This window comes from Peromyscus maniculatus, chromosome 13 (genome assembly GCF_049852395.1).
Source record: "Peromyscus maniculatus bairdii isolate BWxNUB_F1_BW_parent chromosome 13, HU_Pman_BW_mat_3.1, whole genome shotgun sequence".
NCBI lineage: Eukaryota > Metazoa > Chordata > Mammalia > Rodentia > Cricetidae > Peromyscus > Peromyscus maniculatus.
In genome coordinates, this window is record NC_134864.1 from 58,860,510 (window position 1) to 58,874,660 (window position 14,151).

The 14,151-nt window shown below is 38.9% G+C and overlaps 1 protein-coding gene across 16 annotated transcripts in view; it reads left to right on the top strand.

Moving 5' to 3' along the window:
* Boll (boule RNA binding protein) overlaps positions 1-14,151 on the top strand; it is a 100,998-nt gene that overhangs the window by 41,531 nt on the left and 45,316 nt on the right. For all 16 annotated transcript variants that reach the window (XR_013044159.1, XR_013044157.1, XR_013044158.1 and 13 more), the window contains 3 exons: positions 5,364-5,411; positions 6,360-6,488; positions 10,942-11,043. Coding sequence is in view for 11 of the 16 variants with exons in the window: in XM_076550371.1 (XP_076406486.1) it covers positions 5,364-5,411; positions 6,360-6,488; positions 10,942-11,043 (279 nt within the window). In the remaining 5 variants the exon portion in view is untranslated. The remainder of the gene's footprint in view (positions 1-5,363; positions 5,412-6,359; positions 6,489-10,941; positions 11,044-14,151) is intronic.

Genomic DNA, 14,151 nt, shown 5'->3' on the forward strand with positions numbered 1-14,151 from the left:
TAGCATTTTTATTAATTAATTATTGATATAGTAATATTATTAATTGTAGCAATAAATATTATTGACATATATGTAATTTTAGAAACTATCATTTAATTTTATACTCTGATTCTGACTTCATATTTGACACTAATTACAAAATTAAAGGTGAAGATTGATGGCTTCCTCAGATCCTGTCCTTCATACCAGATAATTTATGACGTTAACCTCTGTCATTCTGTTTCCATTGTAGTTAATTCCTTCATTTGTCTAACAAAGGCACATATTAATCATTGTATTTCAATATTTTATCAGAGCAGTCAGAGGTTTTTACCCTTCATTTTTAAATGTCATATATCAACAGTTTCAATTATCTTAGTCATCATTATAATATAGTGATACCATCCTTTGGAAGTTCAAGGGGTCAGCACTGTACAGTGGTTTGCTTTAGATAACAGATCTGTGGGGTTATAGTCTGAGTCCCTCCCCTCTGACTCTGTCTCTCTGTCCTCTCTCCCTCCTTTTCCCTCTCTCCCTCTCCCCCTTCCCCCTTCAGTAATAAAGACCTTATAAAAGTGAATAAAAGTAAAACATCTTTGATAATACAAAATCATTATCTTTATTTAGATAAAATTTGCATACTATATTGCTCAGTCGTTAAAAGTATACGATTGAGTAGTTTATACTAAACAGAGTTGATATATAGTATACCAATATTTTAGAATACTTAACCACTCCCTTTAAAAAAGTAAACTAACCATTAGCAGACATGCCTTTTTCTCCCCACCCAAACCCTAAACAAGAGGTATTTTCTTTACTTTTCATAGCATTTCCCACATGCGTGCAAAACACCCATACACAATAAGTAAATTCAATTTTTTAAGTGTGTAAAGCAGCCTATCCGGGATACACTATGCCATCTACCTCTCTGTGCGCCATCCCACATCCTAATCATGGGCACTACTGCGAGGTTGCCATGCATCTCTCTCCTCCTATGGGCTTTGTCTCTGCTTCCACAGCACTCAGACTGAGCCCACATACCCCCTCGTCCCACAACCACACAAGCTAAACCGTGAGGTGCTCTTTCACAATTCACTCAGTTCGGATGTACTCACTGACTACCATAGTCCAAAGTACTGAGCCGCTAAGTCCCCGTCTTCATGTGAAACATGGATTTTCCCTTCCTCTGTATCAGTCCGGATGCCCTTTGATCACGGGGTATTTTCTCTTACTGCTCCTTTGCACTTTTCCTCCTTGGTCTCTGATTCTTCCCAGGAGTTCCGAGTTTGGGATCCCAGGATGGGCTCTTTGGTTAACAGAGATCTGATTGATTTGTAGTCATGCTCTTTATCTCTCCTCTCCCTCTCATCACACCAGTAGAAAGGCAGAGCCAAAACCTCATCTCGTCTTCCTTTGTCACACGTTTCCTGCCATCAGAGATTAGTGCGGAAGAGGGCATTCCCATGTTTCTTTACAATCTTCAGAATTCCTCCCCACTTAGGCAAATTCACCCACCACCAAACAGCTCTGCTGTCTGCCTGTGACTCCATCCCATGCGTGCTACACTTGGGGGTTGCATTATATTCACTGCTTCTTTGGCCATTTAAAGGGGAGCATCCATGTACTTAGAGCAGACCCCATTCATCAAGATTGCATACCACATCATACCACATGGAGGAAGGTAGACACCCTGAAATTCCTCCTAAGAATGACCTACTCTTTGAGTAAAAGACCTTGTAACACTCAGCCTTAAATGGGATATTTTCATCAAATCTCCCCCCTCAGAGCTCAGGGAATTTTGCAGAACAAGAGACAGGAAGTGTAAGAGCTAGGGGGCATGGAGGACACCAAGAAAACAGGGCCCCCTAAATCAACATGAGCAAAGCTCACATGAACTCTCAGAGACTGAAGCAGCAAGCACAGGGCCTGCCCGGGTCTGCACCAGGTCCTCTGTGTATGTATTACTGTTTCATGGGACTCCTCCTGGGTGTGCAACTAAACGAGCCTCGGGTTCCTGGGCTCTTTTCCTTCTGTTGCTTTGTCCTGCCCAACTTCAACGTGATCGTTTCTGTTTTATTATGTTTTGTTATTTTTATTGAAAAAGGGATGAATGGATGAGAACCTAGTGAGGAGGATAAAGGTTGACAACTGAACTGTCACTTATACCCGCTCGGGGAGGGAAAGTCAGGTTTCTCCGGTAGAGTGAGTAACAGTGGTGTATCAGACCTCGTGGTCAGGAGTAGAGGACCGACACATGTTTGGGGTGGAAAGTACGTTTATTTGGTTACAGTTTGGTGATTTTTTTCTCTTTGGGTGGAGTTTTGTTTTCTTGGTTTTAGGGGTGTTGTTGCATTGGGGTTTTGTTTTTTTACAAAAGAACTTAAAGTTGGGTGAGTAGTAAGGGGGAGAAGATTTGTGGGTTTAAAATTATTTTAAATAATAAAAATACAAGAAAAAAGGAATGAACTACCCTTAGCTAAACCTGCTCACCAATAGCAGGGACTATGCTGCTGCCCCTACAGCAAGGAGGCACACCTTCCCATCCCACATGAGGAAAGGAACCCACGCTGGGATTGCCCCTGCAGATGCTCCACCCTCAGACAGATCAGCTTCAGTTATGTGTCTTACCCACTGCAACAGCATGGACTTGCTCCTGTCCAACTCATCTTCATGTCTGTCAGATCCCTATGCAGGTGCTAATCATGTTGTGTGACTTTTCTTGTGAAGAAGTGGACAGGCATCTCTTAACCCCAGGTAGGGTGGGTCTGAAGACAGACCAGAGAAACCTTTCTACTCAAGTCTGGCTTGGTGAGTTTAACAGAGCGGCTCATACTTGCATGGGTGGAGGATTACCAGCAGGAGCCTGGGTGACTCCAAAGGAACTAGGTCGCTGTAAAGTTCCGCCTAAGATGGTGGCAGCACACCACAGCTTTGTAACTGCAGGCCTTAGACCGGGGGCTGGCAGGCCGAGCCATTAGAAAGACTCCGCTCTGCAGTAACTTTCTCCTGCTTCCGTGATCTTTCAGAGGAGACTCTTGGTAATAACTTAGTGAGCTTCCTGAGTCATGGAGTCTTCCTTCTCCCTCCAGGAGGGAGTGTTTCAGTGCAGAGGAAACAACTGCATAACATTCATGAGTCAGCAGAACTAATACTGTTAAAAGAGCTATTACCAAAAAAGGATTCGTAAACTCAATGTAATGCTCATTAAATTTCCAGTAACGTTCTTCCCAGATACAGAAAAGGAAATCCTAGAATTCATATGTAAATCGAAATACTCAGAATGGTCAAAGCAATCCTGAGTAAAAGGAACACTGCAGGAGTCATCCACTGCCTTACTTTATAAGACCATAAAATTGTCACACAGACCAATGGAGTAGACTGAGGAGGTCTAGAAATTAGCCCAAGCATCTACATTCATCTGAGTCTTGACACAGGAAAAACACAGCCCTTTAATAAGTAGTGAAAAGAAAACTGGATATCCACACACAGAATAGGGTTAAACACACCCCCAAAGAATGAATCAAGCAGAAAACTAATATTTAGACTATAAATACTTAGACTATAAAAAAGCAAACAACCTGGTCAATAAATGGTCAGTGGAGATAAACTGACACTTTTCAGGTTAAAAAAAAAAGTACAGATTTGAAACAAAAGATTCAGACTTAGGCATCAGAAAAATGCAAATCAAAACTACAATGAGATTTAATTTCATCACAGTCAGAATGTCTACCATCAAGAAAACAACAATGTAGAGGAAAGGAACCCTTATTCACTGCTGATGAGGCTGTAAATTAGTGTAACCACTATGAGAAGCAGGATGGAACTCTTAAAGTCAGAACTACCATAGGACTCGGCTGTGCCACACTGTTGTATGGAATCCACCAAGGAGTCAATCAACAGATAAAGAAAAGTAACATATATACAAGTTTTACTCCTCTCTAAAGAAGAATGAAATTATGTCATTTACAGGAAATTAGATGGAACAGAAGATCATCATGTTTTGAAGTAATCCAGACCCACAAAAATAAGTAAAAGAAAAAGCATATCTTATCTCATATGCTTAAAAACTACTAAGTGTGTTAAAAGAAGAAGGAAAAAGAATTGGATGGGACAGTAGGAGAGTATAGGGTGATTATGATCAAAGCATGTTGTGTGCCTGTATGGAAGTGTCATAATGAAATGTGTTACTTTGTACAAGTAATACGCACTTGAAACTACTCTAAGAGGAAAATTCTCATATGTTCATAGAATTATAGACGAGACATCTTGTCCCAACAAACAATTTGAAGTTAACGTTCCGAACTGGAGAAGTGGGGTATAGCAAGTCTGTGGTAAACCAATTCTAGAGAGTAACAACCTTCTTTTCTCTACCTGTGCACTCTCACAAATGCAAACTGACTCACTGCATCTGAGTGAGGAGAAACCCCACCCCATTGTGCATCTCTTCCAGTGCCTCCTTTCTGAGAAGCTGATAAACACAAAAGGGACTCCCTATTCCTATAGCTTAAAAATCAATACATAACAGGTTTGTATATTCTTTGGGGCTTAGAGTATGGCTGTTTCGTGATTGCAAAGGACTTGTGGGGCCCTGTGTTGAACCACCGGTATTGCACATAAAGAATAATAATCTTGATAAAATTTTCTTATCAAATTATGATTTGTAAGCCAGGTGGTGGTGGCACACGCCTTTAATCCCAGCACTCGGGAGGCAGAGCCAGGCGGATCTCTGTGAGTTCCAGGCCAGCCTGGTCTACAGAGTGAGATCCAGGACAGGCACCAAAACTACACAGAGAAACCCTACATCGAAAAAAATATAAATAATAATAATTATGATTTGTAGACATTTTTCTCACATCTTGTGGGTTAAATTTTACTTCAGTGATGGAGTTCTTCATAGCAGTCAAATTTTTAGGAGTTTTGATGAGGTCCTGTTTATCCTGGTCTCATTAGTATTGTTCCTTTAGTATGTGGCTTGGGGGTGTTTGGTTGGTTGGTTGGTTTTCTAGACAGGGTTTCTTTGTGTAGCCTTAGCTGTCCTAGCACTCACTCTGTAGACCAGGCTGGCCTCAAACTCCCAGAGATCCACCTGCCTCTGCCTCTCAAGTGCTGGGATTAAAGGCGTGCACCACCATCACCCAGTTATTATAAGTATTTTTAAAGCATAACTTTTAAAACATTGCCTAATTCAAAGTCATGAAGATTTCTACCTTTGTAGTCTAATTCTTGTAAGAATTTTACTATTTTAGCTTTTGTGTTTAGAGCTCTAATCCATTTTGAGTTAACTTTATACATTCCTTGAAAACTGAGCTTCATTCTTTTGCATGGCAATGTCTGGTTTTAACCCTGTGTGTGACCGAGGTGTGTGTTTGTTGTTCTCATTTTAGGCCCCAGCTCAGTGTTTACCAGGGCAGTGGCAGTGGGGCGTTCCCCAGGTAAATATCCCCTCTGTGTCTAATTTACGATCTTTCTAAAGTCACGACAAGTAGACTTAGAGCCTCCCTCCTCTATTTATAACGGTGTCTCCTTGGACGACTCCTTCCTCATCCCCCCTCTGTAAGATGCGTGCACTGGCGTTTCCTTTAACTACCTCAGAACTCCCTCGGTTGTAAAATAGATGTTGTGATGTTAGAACCTTGTTGAGGGGAAGATGAAATGAGATCGTGTTAGTGGAAAACATTTTATAAAGGAGTGCTATATAACATAAAAAATAATTTTGGTACTTTTGTTGTTAGAAACGTTGGCATTTTGCTAACTTAATTTCAGATTTTGCTTTGTTTGTCTCATGGTCCTAAATAAAAACAGGTTGCGTATCCATTATCTGAAATGATTGAGACCAAAACTCTTTTAATATTTTGATTGGGGGATATTTAATATAGCTATTATTGGATGAATACTCATCATCCAAAATCTAAAATCTTCTCTAAAATCTGGAGTCTCAAAGGTGTTAACCTGTACAGTTTTCCAATTTCTCCCTAATTTGGTATACTACCAAAAAAATTATTTAGTGATATTTTCTTATACCTATGTGAAATCACAAAATTGAAAGACACTTAGACCAATTTAAATATGATCGGTCTATTACTGTAACTTTTCATGATATCAGTATACCTATAATTATTGTCTATTTCTCTATGAGGTTCTGAGGCACTATAAACATTTAGTACTTGTCATTAATAAAGTTTCTTAATAATACCTATACACCTGAAATGTGTGACAACTTGGATTTCCTACTCTGTTTCTAAGATAATTCTGTGCTATCCCTGAAAAGTCATTTTAGGAAAATATGCAACAAATATTTTTTTTCATTTTAGGGTCTGTCATTTTTGCTTAGCAGAAATAACCAATCATATTTGAATAACAAGGATCATTTTGTGTTTTAGTCCCCTGCCTCTTCTGCTCCATTCCTATATCTGCAGCCCTCTGATGTTATTTATCAACCAGTGGAAATTGCACAAGATGGTGGCTGTGTTCCTCCTCCACTGTCTCTGATGGAAGCCTCCGTCCCAGAGGTACACATTCATCTTTTTCTTTGTTTCCATTTGCTCGGGGTTGGAAATTCAACCCAGGGCCTTGTAGGTTCTAGAAAAATACACTGCAACTGAGGTACATCCCCAGCTCTATTTGTGGTAAAGTGATTGGTCTGTAACTGCCTTGTATGGACATTTAGTTCTTTTTTATTTGTTGAAGATCATCATTAAAATTGCTTATTTTATGTTTTCTCTGGTTTATTTGTATTTGCCATTTTTATTCCAAGAGTGTTGCTTCTTCATCTTAGAATTTTTCAGTAACTAGTCCCGAATCACTTTCCATGTCTCTTTTAAAGTTTTAACGTATCAGATATTTGCACCTTCTTATTTTCTTATCAACCTGTGTTGTTGTTAAATAATTTTTCAGTTAAAAGCATGTAATCTTTAAGCTGTTGTAAAATTTCAAAGTCTTCCTATACTAATGTAAATTAACTACAAATTACAATATTATCTTCAATGTCTTTAAGTTACATCCTCAGTGTGTCACTAATAACATCATCTGTGTGCTGGAACTGTGCAGGTGATGTGATATGTTTTCAGTCAGCACCTGGTTGAGTGTCTTGTTTTGTTATCTCTATAGTACTAAGGCCTGTAACATAATTTTATCCTGGAACAGTAATTTCCAGTTAGATCTTAGTGTTTTTGATCTCCATACTTTTACTAGAATTTCTCCATTCCGTCTCATCCTTCATTTACTTTTTTGTGTTCCTCTTTTCCAGATCTAGTGAAATATAATTGAGTATAAATGTTGTACTGTAAATATTTATGAACTATTTTGTAGTTATGTGTACTCTAATTACCACAGTCAAGGTAATTCATCTTTCCATGTTGTTACTCGTTTTTGTTTTGTTTGTAGTGAGATTGTTTTAAGATGTTTCAGCAGTTTTCAAGTTTGTAACCCATTACTGTTATTCTCCTCGGTTGCCATGCTGTCCAGTGACTCTCCAGAACACATTCGTCCTTTCTGTGCTTATCACTGTACCATGTAAACAGTATCTTCCCATCCTTCTCCCCACCCATGAAAACCACTATTTTAGTCTTTGCTTCTGAGGGCTTGGCTTCCCAGATTCCACATAGAAGCATTAAGAAACATTTATCTTTCTGTACCTGACTTGTTTCATGGTACAATGTCTTCCAGGTTCATCCATGATGTCGCAGCTGACAGAATTTCCTCCTTTTTAATACTGAATGTTACTCTGTTGTTCATAGCCCACATTTTCTTCATCCATTGATAAACACTGAAGTTGATTCTATATAAGTGCTATTGTGTAAAAGAAGAATATTGTTTTGTTTTTCTAGTACTGGGAGACAAAACCAAGGCTTTGTGTACTGTGAGCAAATACTCTACCATGAAGCCACATTTCCAACTCCTTTACTATTGTGAATAATGCTGCAAATGAGCTTATGAGTTCAAACCTCTGTAGCAAGTTGGTTCCTTTCCTTTGTGTGTATGTGCATATGTATGTATATCCAGAAATATGGATCTGCTGAATCATATAGTAATATTTTTTTTTAGAAACCCACATACTGTTTTGCATGATAACTGTCCTAATTTGCGTTCACTCCACAGTATCAAGGGTTCCCTTTTGTCCATATCCTTGCTGGTGATCATTTTGATTCCTAGTTAATCTCATGGTAGGTTCTCTGTATTGAGATGGAACCGTCACTGCTCACCCCAGCCTTCACCCTGTTCCATCTCCGGCAGTGTTGCTCAGCTCAGAGCCCACAGGGTGGACAGAAGATAATACAGACCTCATTCTCCTGGAGGCCCTCCCTTATTGTTAAACAGTGTAAAAGTGGATCTTTGTGTTGTTGCCTCAGCTCGACCATACAAGCCTCCAAAGGATCTGTGGTTAGAGCTTTCATTGACATCTGGGGAAATCTTTATTCTTGCTCAATTAATGCCTCAAAATCCTCCTTATGTTTGTCCAGATTGCATAGCATAGGAACACATTATACATGGTTTGTGATTTGGAAACCGTGGATATTTTCTTATTTAATTGATGATGAAATTTCAAAATTTTGTCTTGTTGTTTTCTTACCTTCAGGTTTGAATAGAGGTGAGAGTAAAGTAAGAATTCTTTCACATTAGATATTTCACCAGAATCTGCTTTGGGCTTTAACCGTGCTCTCGATCTCTGCTGTCAGACACCCCCCATCAGTGTATATTCACGCCTTATCTAGTCTAAGAAGTCATTTCTAAGACTGCTGCTGTGACTGCGTAGCTTCTACTTGACATGGTACTTCCATACTCAGTGATACCTGTATGCTTTTCTTAGTGCTGTTTCCAACAGAATGAATACTCTCATTAATATATAATTTAATAAATAGACTGTAATGATTTACAGTTAAAATCTGCAGGACTTTCGTTGTGAATGTTATGATCAGATTTCCTCAGAAGAAAACAAGTGTGTTAATTCAGTCACCAGCAAAGTTCTACCATGCCTTGACTACTACAGATTTCCCCCTTGTCAGTCTGAGAATACATCTGTGCTTCCTCTTTCATAGAAGTTGAAACCTACTTAGCCTCCAACTCCCAACATACAAACTTAAACAGGTCCTAATCCAGCCTTATGGTTTTTTATATTTATTTGATATTTTGTTCTTGGCCAAGGTTGCTTCTACTTACTGCGCTCTGGAAACCTTCACTTCCTTCCTGTCAGGGCTCTCAGTCCATCTCTGGTCCATTCTTCCCTCTTGTGGTGGAAGTCAGCTTCTCTCCATTGGTCCTCTGCTTCACTGCTCTACTGTGATTGTTAAGGGAATTAGTTAGCTTCCACAGTCTTGATCTCATAATGACCTTATGTATAGAAGTGAAGGCATCAAGAAACCATATTGCAATATTAAAAGATTAAAGCTGTTTGATACAAAATTCTTTGAATATCTGTAGCATCTTTGAGAGGTAACTATTATCTTTTGACACATTCTTTCCCAGATACTCTAATTCTCTTCTACCTTTCAAAACTAAGATTCTTGAAAGATAGGCTGTATTCAGTATTTATAATGTTCAGCACCACTTTATTCCACACCTGCTGAAGTCTACTTCATTGTCTTTCTGCATAAACTGCCTTTAAGAAGGCTCCTTAATGACATCCTAATTACTAAATATTGTCCTGCCTTTGTAATCTTATTAACCTTTCAGGAACACCATGCATATTTGGTGATGTGTCTGACACCTGTGTTTACACAGCACTGCCCGCTCCTGGAATTCCTTTCCCAGATTTTCTTTTCCTTTGTAAGTTGACCTTTTGCTCCTTCTCATGTGTGGGTCTCCCTCCAGGCTGATGCTATCCTCTCTGTATCTCTATGTCAGCATCATCCCTGAGTTTGCAGTCACTGTCTGTCTAGAGCAGTTGAGCCCCTGAAAGGGGGAAGAACAAAGAGAGACGTCCTGGAAGTGTAAAATTTATATTGGGTTTGGGAGACGTGCTACTAAAAATACTGACAAATTCAATGATTAAATAAGCATACTTTAGATAACATTTTGAATCTGTTGGTTTAAATATAAACTTATTTCATTATCCATTCATCTGTTGGTCAGTAACCAGGCTGATTCATTTCCTTTCTATTTGAATACACCAGTAGTAAACCTGGGTATGCAAGTATCTCTGCATAGGATATAGAATCACTTGGATATAGGTCCAGGGTTGGTAGAGCTGGGTCTTAGAGTAGTTCTATTGTTAAATTTTTGAGAAACCTGTATACTGATTTCCACAGTGACAGTACCAGTTTACAGTACCACCAACAGTAAAAGGTCCCTCTTTCCCCACACCCTTCCCTGCACTGGTTACTATTTAAATAGAATGTTTAAATGATGCCCTTGTTCTTCTGCCATATTTATTGTATCCCTTAGTGTATAATGTTCTATCAAACAACCTAAGTAAGCCTCACAGAAGAAATGTCTTACTTACGCTGTCCCTCACTGTGTCCCCAGGTCTTTAAATCAAACATCAGTGCCACTAGGAAATTTTTATGACCATCATCCCCAATTTTTTTCTTTTTTTTTTCTTTTTTGAGTCAGGGTTTCCCTGTGTAGCTTTGGAGCCTTTCCTGGAACTCATTCTGTAGCCCGGTCTGGCCTCGAACTCTCAGAGATCCGTCTGCCTCTCCCTCTGCCTCCGCCTCCCAAGTGGTGAGATTAAAGATGCACACCACCACCACCCGGCCTCCCCAGTTTTCTTACACATAATGTTTTAGTATTTTTTGAGTGATCATTATTCCCCATACATCATACACGTGACTCATAGGAGATGGGATGATTTAGAGTAATGTCTGTTTCTTGATCAGACAGTAAGTCATTAAACATAGTGAATGGATTTTTGAATGAGGCATCAGGCATATCACATAGTAAGTGCTGAATAACTGTGTTAGTAATAAAAGTGACCCCTCTTTTTTCTCTCCCCACCTCCCCTTTGCTGGCTGCCTCTTGGAACAGCCGTATTCCGACCATGGAGTCCAAGCAGCATCGTACCACCAGGTCTACGCCTCCAGCGCCATTGCTGTGCCTGCGCCCGTGATGCAGCCTGAGCCCATTAAAGTAAGGAGTTCACTTTGAGTTCTCGCTGCTTTCCTTCCTTTATGCTCTGGACAGTTTTACCCCAACTGTGATCCAAAAAGTACAGAGTTAGGGAATTATTTTATATGAAGGAAACAAATTCTAAATTAACTATAATTCCTATTAACTAATTTTGAAATGTTATAAATCATTCATGGTCAAAATGTTTTATTTGTTGTGATACAGAGATACATAAACTTATGCTTATTGTTTTAACTATTTTAAGTGTCTTTGAGTATATTCACAGCTCTGTGAAAATTATTACCAGAATTTCTAACCTTTTCCACTGCCACAAGTAGAAACTGTTCTCATTACACAGTAAGTTCACCTTCCTATTTGTCCTCTCTCGGAAGTCCCTGGTAACCTTTAACATCTTCTTATATCTAATTTTCCTGTTCTGGATATGGCACATAGGATTATCTGTGTCAATAATACAGATAGGTGTAGGGAGATGAAACAGATAATCATCTCCACTTCATATTTAATATATTTGTATTCACTGAATCAGATTCAGGCCAAAAAAATAGTATAGCACCCAATTAAATCTAATCTAATTAGATTCATGTGCATGTTCTCTATACTCTGGTCGTCAGCTCTGAAGCAAGAGATTCTCTTCCTTTATTTGACTGGGTTTTTTAGTGAGGTTCAGGATCACCATGTGAGAGAAATAGCCTCATCATAGTAAAGAATTGCAGATTGATTAACTGTTGGGTGGTGACATGAATTTGTATCCACTTTAGTTTGGTGGAATAAGAAAGTATACTCTGCAGTAAATGACAGAAAAGAGCTGTGTTTGCACTCACAGTTATGACTGATCCATCGTATGTGTTGAACGCTATATTAAAGAGCCTCTCTATCCCCTCATGCTCCCGCCCCGCCCCCACCCAGTAACCACTCACTGCCATGACTACTCACTGCAGCCCTTATTTCCTATGCCATTGTACTATGGATATGAAATAAGACCCCAGTTTTGGTTTCACATTAAAATCTAGACTGTTAACAAGACTCACTTCTAGAGGCTTAACTTTCAGTATTGTTAGAAAATCTTCTGAGACAGACTTCCCCTAATGATAACATCATCAATTGCTGGTATATGTGTACATGATGTATTGGATATACATGTCGGGGAGAAAGGGAGGGGGAGAGAGTGAGTATCAAAATAATTGAAATTATCGCTTAAATATTTCCGGTAGGAGACTGGGTGGTGAGTGTTCTAATAGTGTTCATTGAAAGTTTGATTTTTCAACTTAGGAGTATGCACATTTCTAAGTTGTCTTCAGACTCAACACCAGAAACTGTAAAAAGAAACTCACTTTAGTCTTAAATTTAGTCATATAGGAATTACTCTTTTGTTGAACGTTGAAAAAATTAATAAATTTTCAAATGAAAAACTGCAGTGTAAGAAGTTTATACTTCTTTTTGTGTTTCAATAAAAGATAGAGTTTCCTATGTATTTTATACTCAAAATATCTTACCAGTCATTGATCCCATGGCCTCGCACATCTTGCCAAGCACTCTACCACCAAAATACTATAATCGGAAAATTGTAGGTAGAGTCCCCTCTCACTATATAATTAATAGTTGTTCAGTGGTGTGGTGGCTCTGTGTAAAAGCTTTGTCTGTCTCAGGGACAGACACTCCACTGTCACTTCCATACTTGTGTAGAACTTCACAACAATGCTTTCCTGTACATGCTGGGTTTGGTTTTGTCTTTCGAGATGGGGTTTCTCTGTGTAGTTTTGGTGCCTGTCCTAGATCTCGCTCTGTAGCCCATGCTGGCCTCGAACTCACAAAGATCTGCCTGCCTCTGCCTCCCGAGTGCTGGATTAAAGGCGTGTTATACAGGTTTTACTGCACAAAAGATTAACTACTTTTGTTTGTACTGCATTTGTATTACAAACATAGAAACCTTAATGTGCAAATGTTACATTATTAGAAACATCTTTTTATAAGACATACTAAACCAACTTTAAAATATTAATGGACACTTGAAATATCAGCTATTTTCTCCCTATGTAAATTTTTCCTGGCACTAAAACCCTCAGTGTCTTTTTTAGAGTTTGAATCTTTTGATTCCTAGTTTTATAAGGACAGGTCACTTTGAAAGCTGGTGAGAAGGTTGACGTTCTAGTTTCATTCCTGTGCTTCAGTTAAATACTCTGAACAAAAAGCAGTTTGGAAAAAAAGGGTTCATTCAGCATTTACAATTTCAAGTTATAGTCCCACCATTTTGAGGAAGTCAAAGCAGGAAGTCAAGCAACTGGTCACATGATACCCACAGTTAAAGGAGCAAAAGGAGAATAAGCATATCCTTCCTCACTTGTTCCTTTGCACTTAGCTAGCTTTCCTCACTCTTGTACAGCTTAAGGATGGCCTCTTAAATGTGTCACCCACAATGGATTGGGCCTTCGAGTGTCAATAAACAACTAAGGCAGTCCCTCACAGACATAACACAAGCCAACCTGAGCACAGTAATTCCTCATTTAAGACTCTCTTCCCAAGCAGTTCTGGGAAGTATCAAGCTGACACTTAAAAAGAACCAGCATAATTGATCAATGGGTACTATGCTAATGTTATTTCTATTGTTAAGATGAAATAACCTGATAAAGAAGAACTTTGAAAAGAAATTGGTTTATTGGGCTTACAATTCCAGGTTACAGCCCATCATTTCCTGAAATGCAGGAACTCAAACAGCTTGTCAAATCATATCCACAGTTAGAAACAGAATAAATGCATCCTTGCATGCTGTTTGCTTAGTACCCCTGCCCAGGGAATGATGCTGCTCACAGTGGGTTGGATAAGTTAGCAATCAAGAAAATTTCCCACAAACATGTCCAGAGGCCAACCTGATGCAGGCAATCTCTAATTTGGGAATATGTCAAGCTGACGTGGAAAGCCATCACAGGTAGGACATCACACTTAGTAGTAAAAGTTCTTAAGTACCATTGCACAGGGGGTAATTGTCGATCACAGGAATGAACTGTATTTTTTTAAGTTAGAAGAAAAAGCTTTGAATTCTTTTACCATTAAAAAAAAAAAGAAGGACAATGTGGCCTAGTGAGATAGATTAGGTGGTTAAGAGTACAAACT